The sequence below is a fragment of the Engystomops pustulosus genome, chromosome 4, assembly GCF_040894005.1.
Source record: "Engystomops pustulosus chromosome 4, aEngPut4.maternal, whole genome shotgun sequence".
Classification (NCBI taxonomy): Eukaryota; Metazoa; Chordata; class Amphibia; order Anura; family Leptodactylidae; genus Engystomops; species Engystomops pustulosus.
Window position 1 is genome coordinate 130,242,638 of NC_092414.1, and position 18,327 is coordinate 130,260,964.

Sequence of the window (18,327 nt, forward strand, 5' to 3'; positions counted from 1 at the left end):
CCCAGAGAGTGTATGTGTGGACTATAAGCAGACACTTTATGATTCCTCTGTGCCATGAGATGCTGTGTGTTTTGTCATGGTACAGGGTTTATCTACACTTTTATTTAGCTCCTGAACATTCTACTGTTACCTGCACATAGTAAAAGAGAGATGAGACCCATTAGCTGGATATAAAAGACAATGACACTCTCCGCTCTGCTCCCTCACCTAATCAATAAAACACACTCAGCAGGCCTTCCTTGTCAGCAGGAGGTGCCTGTGTCTGAGTTGGTCTTGTAATGCAGGGGCGAGTGCAGGAGGCAGAGAGTACTGCAGTGTGCAGAGAAGAGAAGCTATTCATTAGAGGAATCCAACCCTAGTCAGAAGATTTCCAGTCGTATCCGGGGACAACCAAAATTGTGAACACCATGACTGATGGAGACAGGTTGTAATTATATCTGTGAAATGCTATATCTTTAACAATGAAATAGAGAATGTGTTATTTTATCCTGTGTGCTTATAAATTGTTAAATTAATCCAGATTTATCATCCAGCATTGGACACAGTGATAAAACTGGTGCAGAAGAAGACTGTCTACTCTAAAGCTACATGTACACAGCATGTGCCGTTCTACAGTGCTCCAACACCGGACCTAAGTAGGAAGTGGCCCAATCTTTTGCTGTCCGGGTAGTCTGCTCATGCAGACTAATAAACCCATAAATATAGCTGTAAAAATATATTGCGTGCATGATCACTAACCTTGCACTAATGTCTAAAGCCACATGTTCATGAATGTGTATTATTTATAGAACGGACTTGGATGCCATCCAATTGTATTTCAATTTTTTTTTAAATACCCTGTATGATTTTATTGGACAGTGGTCAGTGAAAATGGTTCAGACAAGGACATGCTCTAAAGAATAGGTAGATGATACGATAAAAAAAAAACTGATGTGAATTTATTTATTAAAAAGTATTGCATTTAGTGTGGCCATGTCCATTGTCACCACATTTTCACTAATAAAAATTAACAACAGGTTTCCATAGCACTATACTATTAGCACATGAGCCCTCTTCACATAGCCTTAAAAGGGTTTGCCCATGAAAGAAATGTTGATCCCCTTATGCTTACATAATAAAGATCATTTTACCCCCTTTCTTAACAATTTTACTCAGTTTTATTGATGTTTTAGCTCCTATAACTCAGAAATGGTCAGTGTAAAATTCCAGAGTGTGGGCTCTAAGAGCAGAGAAATTATGATCCCTCTAGCGCTATGAGATGCTGTGTGCTGACAATGTGCTTATATTATCAGGGTACAGGTTTATCTACACTTTCATTTAGCTTTTGAACATTCACTAGTATCTGACACATAGAAAAAGAGAGATGAGACGGATCAGAAATGAGGGATAAGATCCATGAGATTGATATAAAGCACAATGACACACTACAGTGCTCCTACATCTCAGCTATTACACACACTGTTAGCTCTGAGTGTCTGTAAGTGTCTGTGTGTGAGCTTGTCTTGTAATGCAGGAGGGAAGGAGAGCACACTGCATCCTGCAGACAGGATAAGCTATGCATGAGTAGAATCTGCCCCAACCATAGTCAGAAGATTTACGGTCGGATCCGGGGGCAACCAATGTATACAACAGGACTGATAGAGAATTTTTGAATTATATCTGTGAAACGCTGTATTTTTGTTAATAATTGTAAATGAGAGAATGTGCTATTTTGTTATCCTGAGTATATTTAAGAATCTTGTCTTCCTGAGAATACCCCTTTAATTTTGCTGCATTGTACTATAAGGACACCCAATGTTGAGGGGTTAATAGATACTAACATAAACAAAGTGCCTTATTTGACCACTGCAGAGATAGATATGCATTGTTGATTGGCAACAAGTGCAATCCACATTTCTGCAGATGTTAAAGGGAACTTACCACCACAAATCTACCTATAAAGGTAGGTGGATCAATGGGACGAGGACGAGGGACGAGGAGCTACGCGCCGAAGATGGTGAGTAGGAGGGGAAAAGAGGCTACCGGGGCATGGAGTAGCCGCGCCATGTAACCTCAGATGCGGCTACTCCACGCCCCCAGTAGCCGCATAACAAAATTTGCATACAAGGCTAACAAAAGTTACTAAAAAAGTGCGGGGACATGAGGATTAGCCCTTAAAAGGGCTATCCTCACGTCCCATTGATCCACCTACCACCCGATCTACCTTTATAGGTAGATTTGTGGTGGTGGGTTCACTTTAATTGCTTTGTAAAACTTCTGCTCCTGTTCACATTTGCCTTGTGACTTATGTTTATAACAAGCACAGTGGTTTGCATTTGACTGATCTGCTTCATGATTGACTGTGTGGGAGATCTGCCAACTGGCAGACACTGTGATTATGTTCTCCTTTGTGCCACCTCCATGCAAAGCAGACATAAAGGGGGTGTTGTCTGTGGCAGAGTGGGCAATTGTGGGGTATTCTTGCCCCACATTACACTGGATATTCCATGCGCCTGTTGAGCAGGGCCGCTTCTGCCATGAGGCGGGCTGAAAATTTCGCCTCAGGTGGCAGATGCGGAGCCCTGAGGCAGGCGGCAAAACAGCTGTGGGTGATTTGGGCACTCGCCCCAATCACCCACTAGCACTACGGACCTGCCGCTGCCACGATTCATATTCTCACTGTAGCGCTGCTCTATGGCTCTGGAGGACGCAGGCAGCGTGACATCATAAAAGGCCGCCTGCTTCCTCCAGAGCCATAGAGCAGCGGTGCCCGGCAGGAGGAGGGAGGGGCAGACTGGCCCGATGTTATGTTTGGGGAAGGCTTCTCCTTGTTGGCTGTAGGGTGGGATGGGATGGCTGTGCGGAGGCTTTTCTGACCGGTGGAGCAGCAGCCAGCTGGAGTGTGATCACAATGCTCCTGCTCCACCAAAGCCTCGGACAGCCATTAACGATCCTCCGGTGAGTTGAGCTCTGCTCCTGCTGCAGAAGCTCAGAAAAGCAAGCCCCGCCCACCAGCTCGGAGCTTCTGAAAATCAGCAGCAGCTATGTGTGTGCTGCTGTCTGCTGTGCATGTTGCTGTGGTAATCTACAGGTATGCTACATGTATATGCTGTGTGTATGCTGCAGCCTGCTGTGTATGTTTTGTGTGTATACTGTGTATGTATGCTGCTGCCTGCTGTGTGATGCTGCATGTATGTGCTGTGTATGATGCTGTGTGAATTCTGCTGCTTGTTGTGGATGATACTGTGTGTGATGGTGTGTGTGATGCTGCACATGTGTATGTATGCTGTGTATGCATAATGATGTGTGTATACTGCTGCCTGCTGTGTATGATGGTGTGTATACTCCTGCCTGCTGTGTATGATGGTGTGTATACTGCTGCCTGCTGTGTATGATGGTGTATATACTGCTGCCTGCTGTGTATGATGGTGTGTATGCTGCTGTCTGCTGTATATGATGCTGTGTATGCTGCTGTCTGTTGTATATGATGCTGTGTATGCTGCTGTATATGATGCTGTGTGTGATGCTGTGTATGTATGGTGCCGCTCTGCCAGTGCTAATTGCTTGTCTTCCAGAGTTACCGGCTCCCCTCCCCGCTGATCTGCTACGGTTGCTGTGTCATCGGCAGTGAAAGAAGGGGATGAGAGAGAAGCAGAGATGGCGCAGGAAGAAGAACATGGCTGTCCGGCCCCACTAATGGCTCTCCTGACCCCTTCTCCACACTACAGGTGCTCAGCTCTGAGGTTTTCCCTCTCCCACAGCTTCTCTCACCTCATTCCTTCAGCTACTCTCACCTCATACCTCCCTTAGCTGCTATTTTCCCTCCTCCTCCTTCTTACTTATTTTGGTCCTTATTTGACCCCTTCAGTTACTCTTTTGCCCCCTGCATCTACCACCTGCTGATGTACCACAATTTTTGCCGTGGTAAGCAATCAGAACCCGGTGTCTTGTATTGTTTTATTGCAAGACACCGGGTTCTGGTTACCGATCACATTTGTTACGTATACACAATCTGGTCAAGGCCGCCCCTGTACACTAGCGCTGCGTTTGTAAATACAGTGGGCTGAATATAGAAGGAGATCAGGGCTAGGATTTTTTTTTTTTTATGGGGGGGGGGGCAACATTTCAGTTTTCGCCTCAGGCAGCAAAAAAGCTAGAATCGGCCCTGCTGTTGAGGTAGGGCCTTGCTTAGAATTGTATGCCGTAGCCTAGCTGCCAGATACAGGCCAGAGGCTCCCTAGGTGTCTGGTGGCTTTAATCATACACCAGTGCACAAAGCATGCAAAAATAGAAAATGAAAACTCTATACAGATTTCTTCAGGCTCATGTCTCCTCAATTGTGTCAATTGAAAGCCCTCCTTTATTTATATAGTATAAAGTGATAATGTGAACTTGACTTAAATAGTTTTTATTAAAATGGCCAAATTGTTTAATTGTCCTAGTATGATTAATAGGTAAAAATACAAGAGGAAGATAAATTCTCATTGCATAAATCCTCTAAAAATGGCTATGGCACCACCTAGTGGGGTTTTTCTGTTAGGTTCCCTTCATGCCATAATTTTAAGAAAGCTAATCACATGAAAAATACTCTATAGTAAAATTTTATGTTATAGAGAAGGAGGACCTGAGTGTTACAGTGACTGCTATTTATGTATGCACAGTCTTACAGTGCAGTTCATAGGTAGAGATATAAATGAAGAAAGTACTGGAAATGTTCCTACGATTCCATTTTTTCACTTACTGTGTACATACGCATTTATATTCGGGAGTTAGAAGCATTTAGGTAGATTATAGGTGTCTTGCAAGACTTGACTATTTTTTTCTGTGAAGCGTTTAGAAAATTCTCCCTTAAACTTATATGTATCTTTGGTAACAAATCTAGAAAAAGAGACAAAAAAATTTGCATTTTAATTTTAATCTTGGTAAAAGTAAATTGAGATCAGCGTCAGTGGTATTTTGTGCAGGATGCTACAAGTTCTCCTTAAAGGACAGCTGTCATCAGGTCTGTGTCACTTGTCCTGTCACTACTACCTGTTGGAGGATCCCATCCCAGCCTTTATCTAGTTATTTCATACATTAATCATTATAAAATCATCTATTTTTTATCATGTAAATGAGGCTGGTCACATGGTCAGAGGCAGTGATGTCACCCCTGTTCCCCCTCCAATCTCCACCCCCTGCTCAGGTCTGTGTGCAATGTATAGTAAAGCATTGCTAGTGTGTGTGCTGCATCTGCTGACATGCTGCATCCTCCTAATACACAGAGACACCTGACATGTTCTGCTATAACATGGCTGCAGCCTGGAGCTGTTGTATCTCTCCTATACACACACAGACTGCAGGGGCCGCCAGCACCAGGAAACACATCATTATACAGCCTAACATCATTATACAGGCTGTCAGTCAAGCACTGGGGGTGTGGCTGTACCTCCCACTCATGAATAAGGTGGACAGCTTGAATATGCTAATGCTTCATTGGACATTTCACAGGTCATTTGCATACAGCTTTAGGACCTCACTGCTTAAGTTTACAGGCATGTAGAGGGACAATTAAGGGATAGAGGCAATGCTCTCTAATGGCAGTTTGTGAAAATATATTTAGTTTAGGGGGGTTATTTTGCCTGACAGGTTCTCTTTAAACATATGCATATGTAGAGAGGAATTGTGGGGAAAAAGGAATATTTTCAGTAGATATTTTTCAGTATATATAATATACCGTATTTTCTGGACTATAAGATGCACTTTTTAGCAAGAAAAAATCTCCCGGTGGTCAGGAGGATCCAGCACTGGCAGACCCTCCTGACCACTGTAAGGGAGATCGGGTGATGCCCCGATATAGAGCTGCACCCGATCTCCCAGAGAGGAGAGGCTCCTTACTACTATCCCCTCTCCCCGATGTCCTACAGGTCCAGGACCTGTGGTGATGTCAGAATCATATGACTGATCACATGCTTCTTACATCACCACAGGTCTGATACTGCCATGCTGCCCTGGGACAGGGTAAGAAGAAGAGGAATGGGGAAAGTGTGTGTGTGTATATGTATGTGGGGGGGGGGGGGGTAACGAGGGGGTCTGTGTGTATAGCAGAGCAGAGCTGAGTGTGGATGTGGATGGATGATGGAGAGCTGAGTGTTTAACTATGGATGATGCAGAGCTGTCTGTGTAAATGTATGTCTGTGTGTGCTGTGCTTTAGTGTGACCAACAGGGATATTTTAATTGGTGTAAAATATATTTTTCCATTTTTGGAAGCCTAAATCTGGGGTGCGTCCTATAGTAAGAAGCGTCTTATAGTCCAAAAAATACAGTATATATTATTTATATATATATATATATATATATCTCAAAAAAATTAAAACAATTCAGCTGCACCAGTTAAGAAAAATCGGGTGCTCAACCTTCAAGTTTGTTAAATCCTTTCACACATAAAAATCAAAAAATGGTGGCACTCCAAGTTCCTGTGAAAAAGGAATTCTTTTATTCCAAAAGTGCTACGTTTCAGCTCCCATATCTGGAGCCTTTCTCGCGCTATATATATATACCAACTTCAACCAAACTCACAGTGAGAAAGATGTTCTATCAAGTTTGTTGAAAAGTTGGATACACTTTCACACAGGTGATATAGATATTCTAACCTGTAGCTCTTTTTCCTAACTTCCATTTCTTTTTTGTTATGTGCACCATCTTCATTACTAACTGTGCTCTTCAAAGTGGGTAGAGGAGAATGTCTCTGTAAATAAGTAAAGAACAATTACCACTATATATTTTATCACAAGCTGTAGCCCGTGGGGTGGCCCGGGATAGTAAAAAACTGCTCTTAGCTATCACAAAAAGATATTTGGCACTGAAACATTAATGAAAAACAAATCAAAAAAATAATAGAAGCATTTTAAATCTAATATTCAATGCCACAGATATGCAACACAAATTAATTAAATAATTGTCAAGGTAATGTGAAGTACCTTATCTAAAACTCCTCATTCCAGAACATTTTGATAAACAACATTCTTTGTTTTTCCTTCAGGTTTTTGGCAGTACCAGCTCTTGAACTGGCCGTGTAAAGCTGACCATAGGAAAAGCATGGAGATTGCAAATCAATTCCTGCTACTTTCAAAGATTGTCCCTGAGCATATTACCTCAATCAGATTGATACTCCAGTCACAACCAGAGCTGCAGTCATCTGAGATGATATCACGATAGATAGATGATTGCAACTTTGGATGTGACAGTAGTATACACTCACCGGCCACTTTATTAGGTACACCATGCTAGTAACGGGTTGGACCCCCTTTTGCCTTCAGAACTGCCTCAATTCTTCGTGGCATAGATTCAGCAAGGTGCTGGAAGCATTCCTCAGAGATTTTGGTCCATATTGACATGATGGCATCACACAGTTGCCGCAGATTTGTCGGCTGCACATCCATGATGCGAATCTCCCGTTCCACCACATCCCAAAGATGCTCTATTGGATTGAGATCTGTTGACTGTGGAGGCCATTTGAGTACAGTGAACTCATTGTCATGTTCAAGAAACCAGTCTGAGATGATTCCAGCTTTATGACATGGCGCATTATCCTGCTGAAAGTAGCCATCACATGGTCAGCAACAATACTCAGGTAGGCTGTGGCGTTGCAACGATGCTCAATTGGTACCAAGGGGCCCAAAGAGTGCCAAGAAAATATTCCCCAGACCATGACACCACCACCACCAGCTTGAACCGTTGATACAAGGCAGGATGGATCCATGCTTTCATGTTGTTGACGCCAAATTCTGACCCTACCATCCGAATGTCGCAGCAGAAATCGAGACTCATCAGACCAGGCAACGCTTTTCCAATCTTCTACTGTCCAATTTCGATGAGCTTGTGCAAATTGTAGCCTCAGTTTCCTGTTCTTAGCTGAAAGGAGTGGCACCCGATGTGGTCTTCTGCTGCTGTAGCCCATCTGCCTCAAAGTGTCTTGACCATGTCTACATGCCTAAATGCACTGAGTTGCCGCCATGTGATTGGCTGATTAGAAATTAAGTGTTAACGAGCAGTTGGACAGGTGTACCTAATAAAGTGGCCGGTGAGTGTATAATGGGATATAAATAGACAGATATAACCTTACTTATTACCTCATATCACCTTAAATTTTATCACGCATATTACCTGATATCATCAAACATATCACCTCACATATGACCTTGCATATCATCTTACATAGCACCTCACATATTTCCTTATATTACGTCACACTTAAGCTGTCTCATACTCATTGCATATACTAACCAGTCAAAACACAGAGCTCATATTAATGACTGTCAGAGTTTGGAAGTAGTGAATCCTCTGTACAACTGCGGATGATGATGTAAGCCGACAACGGAGTCTAAGTGGTACCCGGTTTTCACCAGAGCCGCCCCAAAGCAGGTTGAACTTGTTGCGGTGTGGTACCACCAGGTCGTTCCACAGGCGGAGGTGAAGTACAGAATCGTAAGGCAAACTCGTGGTCAGGGACAGGTAAGAGGTCAGGACAGGCAGCACGGGATCAGATACATAACGGAACAGGGGTCACAACGGGAATTAAGCATACTACAAATCGCATTAAATAGCTTTCTCAGAGGACGCTAGGCACAAAGATCTGGTGGGGAATGCTGGGAGGGGCCGGCCTTTATTCATATCCATGAAATGGCCAGCACCAATAAGCAGTGCACTGGCCCATTAAATCTATGAGCGTCAGCGTGCACTCGTCCCCGTCTCCTAGGGCAGCCAGGACACGGTAAGTGAACCCGGGAGGGGGGGAGCAGGGAACACAGAGCAGGGCACGGGTGCACATGCGACCAGGGACATGGGTCGCAGAAGCACTCTTGACAATGAGCTGTGGCAAAACTGAGCTGTGTTTGGTTGCTAATTGCTACAACAGTCAGCAGACAATGGCTCTTGTAGATGGTAGTTAATACGTGTATTTTGGAAAGCACGGGATGAAAATTTCATCTCAAAACTTGCAAAATTTGGTGATTGTCAATGTTGTAGATTCCTTTAGCGGACATACATACAGACATACATAAATTCAGCTTTATATATTAGATTAAACAATATATATGCTTCAGCAGTTCGTGCCACTGGGTATGATGTGTGATTAACTCTTTTATACCATAGTATGGAATTTGGGCAGCACGGTGGATTAGTGGTTAGCATTGCAGCACTGGGGACCTGGGTTCAAGTTAAAGGAAATCTACCATTTGCTTTATGCATTATGAACCAAACATACCATTTGCTTTATGCATTATGAACCAAACATACCTAGAGAATGCTTTAGCTACACTGATGCAGCAACATATCTTGTTTAATCCCTGAACTGAGTGGTTTTGCTAAAAACACAATTATAAAATTATGATAATGAGGCTCTGTCGTTCCTGTGGCTGCCCCACACTTGTGGCTACCCCAAGGTGCTGTGTATGTCATCCAGCTGAGGTTGATTAATCCTGTCTGGACAGTTCAGGAAGCTCTGTGTAATGTGTTTATGTACGGCAGGCAGTATGCACCCAGCTTTTCCGAAGGTCCTGAACTATATAATTGTTTTTGAGCAAAAACACTTGGATCAGGGATTAAACAAGATATGTTTCTGCATCAGTGTAGCTACAGCATTCTCAAAGTATATTTGGTTAACAATGCATAAAAACAAATGGTAGATTTCCTTTAAATTAATCAAACAAATTAAAGATCTATCATTAGCATTCAAGATTTTCATTAAAGGGGTTGGCCACTCATAAGTTGCTCTTGTGTCTTTACTGCCTCAATAATAATCCCTGTATGTTCATCAAGCGATTTAGTATTCCTGCTACTTTCTTTAGTGCTGTCTGCAAACTCTCTGTAGATCTTTATTTACATGTCTAAGCTCAGATAGGAGGGACAGCAGCAAGAGATTATGACTGCTCTGCCCCTCCCCTCTGTGTGAGACACAATGAGACAGAATGAGAGAGAAAGAGGCACAGTGGGTGACGCCATTAGAATGGACTGAAGGAGCGAGAAACAGTTATCTGTATATGCAGCATGGTGAGAGCAGGGAAAGGCTGAAGCTCTCAAAGAAGGCAAAGGTACATACACTCACCGGCCACTTTATTAGGTACACCTGTCCAACTGCTCGTTAACACTTAATTTCTAATCAGCCAATCAGATGGCATGTAGACATGGTCAAGACAATCTCCTGCAGTTCAAACCGAGCATCAGTATGGGGAAGAAAGGTGATTTGAGTGCCTTTGAACGTGGCTTGGTTGTTGGTGCCAGAAGGGCTGGTCTGAGTATTTCAGAAACTGCTGATCTACTGGGATTATCACGCACAACCATCTCTAGGGTTTACAGAGAATGGTCCGAAAAAGAAAAAACATCCAGTGAGCGGCAGTTCTGTGGGCGGAAATGCCTTGTTGATGCCAGAGGTCAGAGGAGAATGGGCAGACTGGTTCGAGCTGATAGAAAGGCAACAGTGACTCAAATCGCCACCCGTTACAACCAAGGTAGGCAGAAGAGCATCTCTGAACGCACAGTACGTTGAACTTTGAGGCAGACGGGGCTACAGCAGCAGAAGACCACACCGGGTGCCACTCCTTTCAGCTAAGAACAGGAAACTGAGGCTACAATTTTCACAAGCTCATTGAAATTGGACAGTAGAAGATTGGAAAAACGTTGCCTGGTCTGATGAGTCTCGATTTCTGCTGCGACATTCGGATGGTAGGGTCAGAATTTGGCGTCAACAACATGAAAGCATGGATCCATCCTGCCTTGTATCAACGGTTCAAGCTGGTGGTGGTGGTGTCATGGTCTGGGGAATATTTTCTTGGCACTCTTTGGGCCCCTTGGTACCAATTGAGCATCGTTGCAACGCCACAGCCTACCTGAGTATTGTTGCTGACCATGTCCATCCCTTTATGACCACAATGTACCCAACATGTGATGGCTACTTTCAGCAGGATAATGCGCCATGTCATAAAGCTGGAATCATCTCAGACTGGTTTCTTGAACATGACAATGAGTTCACTGTACTCAAATGGCCTCCACCAGATCTCAATCCAATAGAGCATCTTTGGGATGTGGTGGAACGGGAGATTCGCTTCATGGATGTGCAGCCGACAAATCTGCGGCAACTGTGTGATGCCATCATGTCAATATGGACCAAAATCTCTGAGGAATGCTTCCAGCACCTTGTTGAATCTATGCCACGAAGAATTGAGGCAGTTCTGAAGGCAAAAGGGGGTCCAACCCGTTACTAGCATGGTGTACCTAATAAAGTGGCCGGTGAGTGTATACATGTAATGGAACATATTTATTGAAAAATGGCCAGCCCCTTTAAGACTCTCTAGTTTAACTTTGCACTACAATTAAACTCTATTAGTAAAGCAGCCCTAATATCTTCTGAGATGGGATATACTATAGCTTGGTTTTACAGTTAGTGCACACCTTGTTTTGGGCAAATTGTAGGTATTGCATAGGAGACACAGTCTGTTCATTGAAGGTAGGCAAGGGGTTGTTGCTCATGATAACTTCAGTTTTGTCTTGATTTATCTTAGATGCCCTGTACATAATCCTCAGTATTCTTCTGAAATATTCAATATGATCCACAAATTTTGAAGATGGAATCTTGGCAAACAATGGACTCTAAGAAAAATAAATACATTTTTTTTAAGGAGGATTGTAGGGAAAATTTAATTAATGAAAAATGTAAAATAACTATACCATAGCTGTTCTTATAATCAGACATACAGGTGTGTGCCCCCTTCTTTAAGGGGTTTGCCCATGAAAGAAAGTACTCAGTTTTGTTGCTAGTTCTATCACTCATTCATGTTCAGTGTAAAATTCCAGAGTGTGGGCGGGGACTCTCTGAGCAGACATTTCATGATCCCTCTAGTTCTATGAGATGCTGTGTGCTGACAATGTACTTAGATTATCAGGTTACGGGGTTCATCTACACTTTGATTTAGCTTCTGAACAGTCTACTATCTGACACATAGAAAAATAGAGATGAGACATCATAAGATGAACATAAAACACAGAGTAACACTCATCTGTATTATAACATACACAATCACTTCTGGTATGCCTCCCCTTCCCCTAGTCTGTAGCTTGTACTGTAAGACTTTGCTCACTGCGGCTTGCGAGGAGAAAGCGTCTGTGGCTGTAGTGTGTCTGAGCTGGTCTTGTAATGCGAGGGGGGAGGCAGAAGGCAGTGAGCATTGCAGCCATTCAGACAAGAGAAGCAATTCAGGAGAACAATCTGATAGTAGTCGGAAGATTTGCGGTCAGATCCAGGGACTACTAAATTGTAAACATCAAGATTGATAGGGACAGGTTGGAATTATATCTGTGAAATACTGTATATTTTGTTATTAACACTGAATAATAGAATGTTATTTTGTTACCTCTAGTATATTTAAGAATCTTGTCTTCATGGGAATATCCCTTTAAGCTTCGTATGCCCTTGTTTTTAAGAAAAAAAAGGCCTTCAAAATTATGCAAATGTTTCTGAAGGGATTCAGGCTCCACAAACACCTAAGGAGCCTGTAGCCCCTGAGGCTCATTTGCATAATTGTAAGATCCTTTAAAAAAAAAAAGGGTCATAAGATGCTAAAAGAAGTACAGATATAGACAGTGGGGATACACACCAGCATGTAAGTGTGTTTGGTTTACATTCCTTGATACTGGTGGTAGATGTCCTTTAACCCCTTGCTGCCAAAGCCACTTTTCACCTTCCTGACAATATTTCTTCAAATCTGACATATGTCACTAGAAGTGGTTAGAACTTTGAGACACTTTAACATATCGAGGCGAGTTTGTTTTCTCAAGACACATTGCACTTCATGTTAGTTGAAAAATCTGGGTGATATGTTTGGTGAAAATTTGGAAAAATTCTCGATTTTTGAAATTAAAAATTTTCTTCTTTTTTGACACATAGTCATAACAGCAAAATAACTTGATAACTAACATTTACCAAATGTCTGTTTTATGTTGACATGGTTTTTATGTGTCCTCTCATTAAGGGGTTATTTCCTGCGAGATTAGATGCACCTTACAATTACTTCATTTTAGTGGGTCTTTAGCTTATCCATGAGATTTTATTAACTATTTATTGTATGGAGGAAAAGAAAATCATCAATTATGGTTTCTTTTTTGATAAATTTTTAGAACATTTTTGTGAAGAGATTTTATGAAAACTGTACAGCTGACAGCCGTAGCTGGATGTATTAGTACGTCATCTGTTGGCAGGAATCTCTGATAACACGTCTTATAGGCGAGTGTCAGCTGTAATATACATCTGGCAGCCGCAGCTTCTGGTATCTCCTTACTGGAGCCGGTGCCAGAAGCTGGACGTAATAGTACGTCATGTGTCATACTATTACGCTCCAATGTTGGGATGGGGTTAAATGCTACATGGACGGATAAGGACTACCATTGGCCCATGGCTGCATGAAAATTGTATTGCCACTTCATGTCAATTTTTTTTAATGGTTTGAAATTTATTGTCTACATACAGTATTGTATTAGAATCAAACTTCTTCAGAAAGGAGGGGGGTTCTTTCTGTCCAAATTCAGTTTTGCAGGTTAAGGACCTCCACAGATCCTGAGAAGGCTCTGGTATTCAAGTTTTTTGACAGCAGGCACACATGTATTTGGTTTTTAGGGAAGGAGGTCCTCTCTTTATCAACTCCATTGGGCAGCATTGGTGGCCATGGGCTTGGGCTGCCACTCAAAACACCCATATTATGATCCACTACTTTAAGGCTGTGCTCACATTTGCATCTGAAAATGGTGTAATGGTGTACCTTTTATACCTTTTTAATAAATACAAATAAAAGGTACATTTAATTCCCTGACATATGGGTTAATTATGCCTGTTGACAATTGTGGTTTGTGTAACATATCTGGCACTGTTTTGGATTCTGTAACAAAGATGTGAGCAGATGGAAATCCTACAATTAACACTTTGATGCAAATGTTTTCAGTGTACATATTTTTTAAAATCTGTCTGAAACAGGTAGAAAACTTCTTCTCCCCCTAACAAAGAAAATATAAAAAATGTACTAATAAATGAATAGCCAAAAAATGGCCACAGAATGATTAAATTTGCTCCATGTTGACCACAGGCAATAACATGTACAGTAAAAAAAAATAAAACGCTACACTAGAATCATTACCTTTAGTGTTTCTTGTGAAATTATTATTTCTTGCAGTTGTGCATCTGAGCTCTCTCGAAGCAGCCTCCAGTAATCTTTTGCACTGTGACCTTAAAATAACAAATGTGTAATTCTTTTCATTATTTTATGTTTAAAAAAATAATTTATTTTCTTGAGTTGATCTTCTTACCTGGATAATGAACCCAGCTAGTAAGCAAAGTAATTTAAGGCCATTAATTAAAATTCTTGTATGTGTCCATTTTTCATATAGATTTACCTTGTTCCTTTTTTTTCTAGAATAATTTTCAATGTGTAAAGTAAAAACAATAGAAATGAAGCAAACATAATATTTACCTGTATATTCAATAAACAAAGGGTACACGTTATGTACTGTAACTTCATGAAATGGATCAAGGAACTGCTTAGCCGCTTGTTCACCAAGAAACCTGCAAAGACAATAAGCTAATAGTGTAGGGATCACATGTCTTAGAGGGAATGTCTCACATAACTAATATTATATATTCCACAATCACCCACATTATATTGTCATATACCACATCAATAATTAGAAGAATTACAACCATGGAGCACCTACATAATGCACAACGACTTGCCAAAACAATATATTCTGATTTGCTGGGTGGTTGTAGGCAGGGTCGGACTGGAGTATCTGGGGCCCACCAGAGAAAATGACATTTGGGGCCCACCCATTATAAATAAAGAATGCAAGACTATGCGTAAATAAATGGTAAAACCTGCTATATTTTCTTTGTGCATTAGTAACATCAATTAATGTATAAGCAGCAGGTAAAAAAAACTAATTCACTTAACAACCAAATAGAGACGTGTAAAATTAGGCGTTTTGTAAAATAAACTTGACCTGTCACTAGGGATCTCATTTTCACTAGACAGGTTGCAAAAGCCCATCACATCTGCTGTGCAAATATGTAGTTTCTCCTATTTTTGACCATTTGCATTACAGAATAATTATGTATTGCACCCTGACAGAATCTTCTGTGTAGTCCCAGGGGTTGGGCTTTGGTTTGGATCCATTTTAAAAAACAACACGTGACATGTCTGTGTTGCAGACTCCTCAGCTCTTGAACCCCTTCTTTGTGCTCCTGTACAGCTCCTCCCTTCTGCTCCTTCACAGAGCTCACAGCCTGGTGAGCCTGACATCAGTGGGAGAGGGAGGAGCTGTACAGGAGCACAAAGGTGGGGGCCAAGAGCTGAGGAGTCTGCAGCACAGACAAGTCACAAGTAGTTTTTTGAAATGCATCCAAACCAAAGCCCAACCCCTGGGACTACACAGAGGATTCTGTCAGGGTGCAAGGTTATTTATAACACACAATTATAATGTAATGCATAAGCTTAGAGAAAGCAGAAAGACATATTTGCAGTGCAGCTGTAATGGGCTTTTGCTACCTGTCTTTAGTGAAAATGAGGTCCCTGGTGATAGGTTCCCTTTAATTAGAAGAAATGTATACCAGTGCAATCTATGTGTACAGTGAAAACTAGGAAGATAGGTTTCAGCTATATTTATAATGGTAATCATACAGTTCCTCTAATCAACTGGCAGGTTGCACCTTCAATGCCCAAGAGTCCATATTAAGTACAATAAATTAAACAATGCTTTTGTGCCATCATATTCTGAAGCCTACAACTTTCTTTTACTCTTTCATTAACCCCTTCGTGACCAGGCATTTTTCTTTTTGAGGCTTTCTTTCTGTTGTATACATGGTATTTAATAAAGATGCCGTTTAACTCTTCCAAGACTGTTCACTTTTTAGTTTTTGCATTTCCATTTTTCACTTTTTTCTTTCCTTTCCAAAAGCCATATAAAAGTTATATATTTAGATTTTTTTCTTTAATAAAGACATATGAGGGCTTGTAATCTATGGGATACATTCTACTTTCTAGTGGTACCACTTTATATTCTGTGCCATGTAGTAAGAAGCTGAAAAAGTACCAAATGTGGGCAAAGCTTCCATTATAGTCTCAGGGCCCCTACAGCTTCCATTATAGTCTCAGGGCCCCCTTCCTCCCACAGCTGCTATTACTGCGACCCCTTTCCCCTCAGAGTTGCCATTACAGGAGCACCACTCCATAATAATAATCTTTATTTATACAGCGCCATCAAATTCTCTAGCGCATTACAGATTCTGGAGAACATACAAAAAAAAATAAGACATTAAAAAGTAACAAAAGTCATGTGAAACACAGGGCCCCCTGGCCCCATCCCCCAGAGCTGTGATCACAGGGCCCCGGCCCCCCCTCCCCCAGAGCAGCCATCAAAGGTCCCCCGCCTCCCCCAGAGCAGTCATCGAAGGGCCCTCCTCTCCCAGAGAAGTCATCAAGGGCCCCCCCTCCCCCTGAGCAGTCATCAAGGCCCCCCTCCCCCCAGAGCAGTCATTAAGGCCCCCTTCCCCCCCGGAGCAGTCATTAAGCCCCCCCTCCCCCTCAGAGCAGTCATTAAGACCCCCCTCCCCCCCAGAGCAGTCATTAAGGCCCCCCTCCCCCCCAGAGCAGTCATTAAGGCCCCCCTCCCCCCAGAGTAGTCATTAAGGCCCCCCTCCCCCCTCCAGTCCCCAAGAGCTGCCGTGATACATCATACTACATAATAACATGACAGGGCCGAGGGGCAGCTGCTCACCTCAGGCTCCGCTCCGGAACTGCAGCAGGTCGCTGGATGTCGGAGGGCGGAGGCTATTAAGCATCCGCGCAAACGCGCTCTAATGTGGAGGCGCTCACGTACAGTATGTTTGTGCGGGCCCTGCTTGGGAGTGTCGGACTGGCTGTGATTGGGTGCGTGTGCTGGTGGAAACAGCATCTGCCAGCGCCCGGCCCGATGGTACACATAATCAGATCATCTTCCATCTGACACACTGTCAGTGTCGGACCCAGGGCCCACCGGAGGTTTCTCTGGTAATCCGGTGGGCCAGTCCGACGCTGGTTGTAGGGGTGTATTTTAATCTTGGGAGAGAAGAAGATTAGTGGTAAAAGTCCATAACTTCCCGTATGATCTGGAGTGGTAAAGGAGATTTAAGCAGATTTACCATGAAAACTGAACTTTATTATTTGATTTTTCTAACAACCACTCACTATTAGCCGAGTTCTATAGGAATAGATTTGCCCGGCTCTGTGTATGGATGACTGGATAGTTGCTTTTGAACAGTAAATAAGTGTTCAAAATATATATTACATGATAAAAGGATTGCCTATAGCAAAAGTAAACTATTGAGAAATTATCTCTTATAAAAAAGGGCCAAGTGTGGACAATAATCATTGGAATAGCCCCTTTCAATATAGTTACACATGTAGTAAATCATAAAAGAGAATATAAAGTCATAAGTCTCAATAAAAAAAAAAATAAGTTGAAGTATCAAAGTATAAAAGTACAGTGTTAGGCAGACTTTCCATATGCATCATTTGGATCTCTGGTAGTTAAATTATTAATAGTTTCAGTATAAAGGAAGTAATAAGAATAGATTGTTCCTAATATACCTGGCTGCGATAAAGACATAAACTGTTATTGAGCTATAAATTTCATTGACACAAATTACCTCCCACACTTGTGCAAGATTAGGTGTTCAGAAGGGACAAAGTTCAGAGAATCTACTTCATAAAGATGATACATATATCTAAAAAAATGTCTCTCACCATTTTAGTCCATCTATTTATGATTCCTTTTCCATAAAAATAATTATGGTACAACTGCAGAATATAGCCCTAATGTAGAACCAGAGGGGTATCATATTGTACAGGCATATGGGGAGTCATAGTAGTGGCGACAGAGAGAGTTGTTATAATTTGAATGGGACACAAGCCGGTCATAGTCTACAGGATCAATAAATGATTATTTATTGTTTGTTCTGGGGTCTGTATTATTGTTCTTAGTCTCTTCTGGAGTCTGCATTATTATTATCTGGTCCAGGTCTAAATTATTACACATTCTTTAATTAAAATTATTATTATAATTAAATATTATTATTCATTTTTCTGGGGTCTGTATCAATTAATGTCTAACTTTAGTATCTTTTGGTGTTTCTGGGATGATATTTAACTCTTGTGTAGTACAGTATTTACTGTGGTACTTTCTTGGTGGTGGTACACTAGTGTGGCCACTTAAAGGAGACCTACCATTTCATTTGATGCATTATGAACCAACATACCTTGAAAATGCTGTAGCTACACTGATGCATATCTTGT

At 41.8% G+C, this 18,327-nt stretch overlaps 1 protein-coding gene across 3 annotated transcripts in view; it reads right to left on the bottom strand.

Annotated features, from left to right (window-relative positions):
* Positions 1-18,327, bottom strand: part of LOC140127137 (uncharacterized) — a 31,047-nt gene that overhangs the window by 2,580 nt on the left and 10,140 nt on the right. For 2 of the 3 annotated variants that reach the window (XM_072147467.1, XM_072147468.1), the window contains exons 4-8: positions 14,473-14,564; positions 14,140-14,228; positions 11,408-11,605; positions 6,613-6,707; positions 4,721-4,857 (exon numbers count right to left, since the gene is read on the bottom strand). In XM_072147467.1, the coding sequence (XP_072003568.1) occupies positions 4,749-4,857; positions 6,613-6,707; positions 11,408-11,605; positions 14,140-14,228; positions 14,473-14,564 (583 nt within the window). In that variant the 3' untranslated portion in view covers positions 4,721-4,748. The remainder of the gene's footprint in view (positions 1-4,720; positions 4,858-6,612; positions 6,708-11,407; positions 11,606-14,139; positions 14,229-14,472; positions 14,565-18,327) is intronic. The other variant, XM_072147470.1, reaches the window with a different exon arrangement.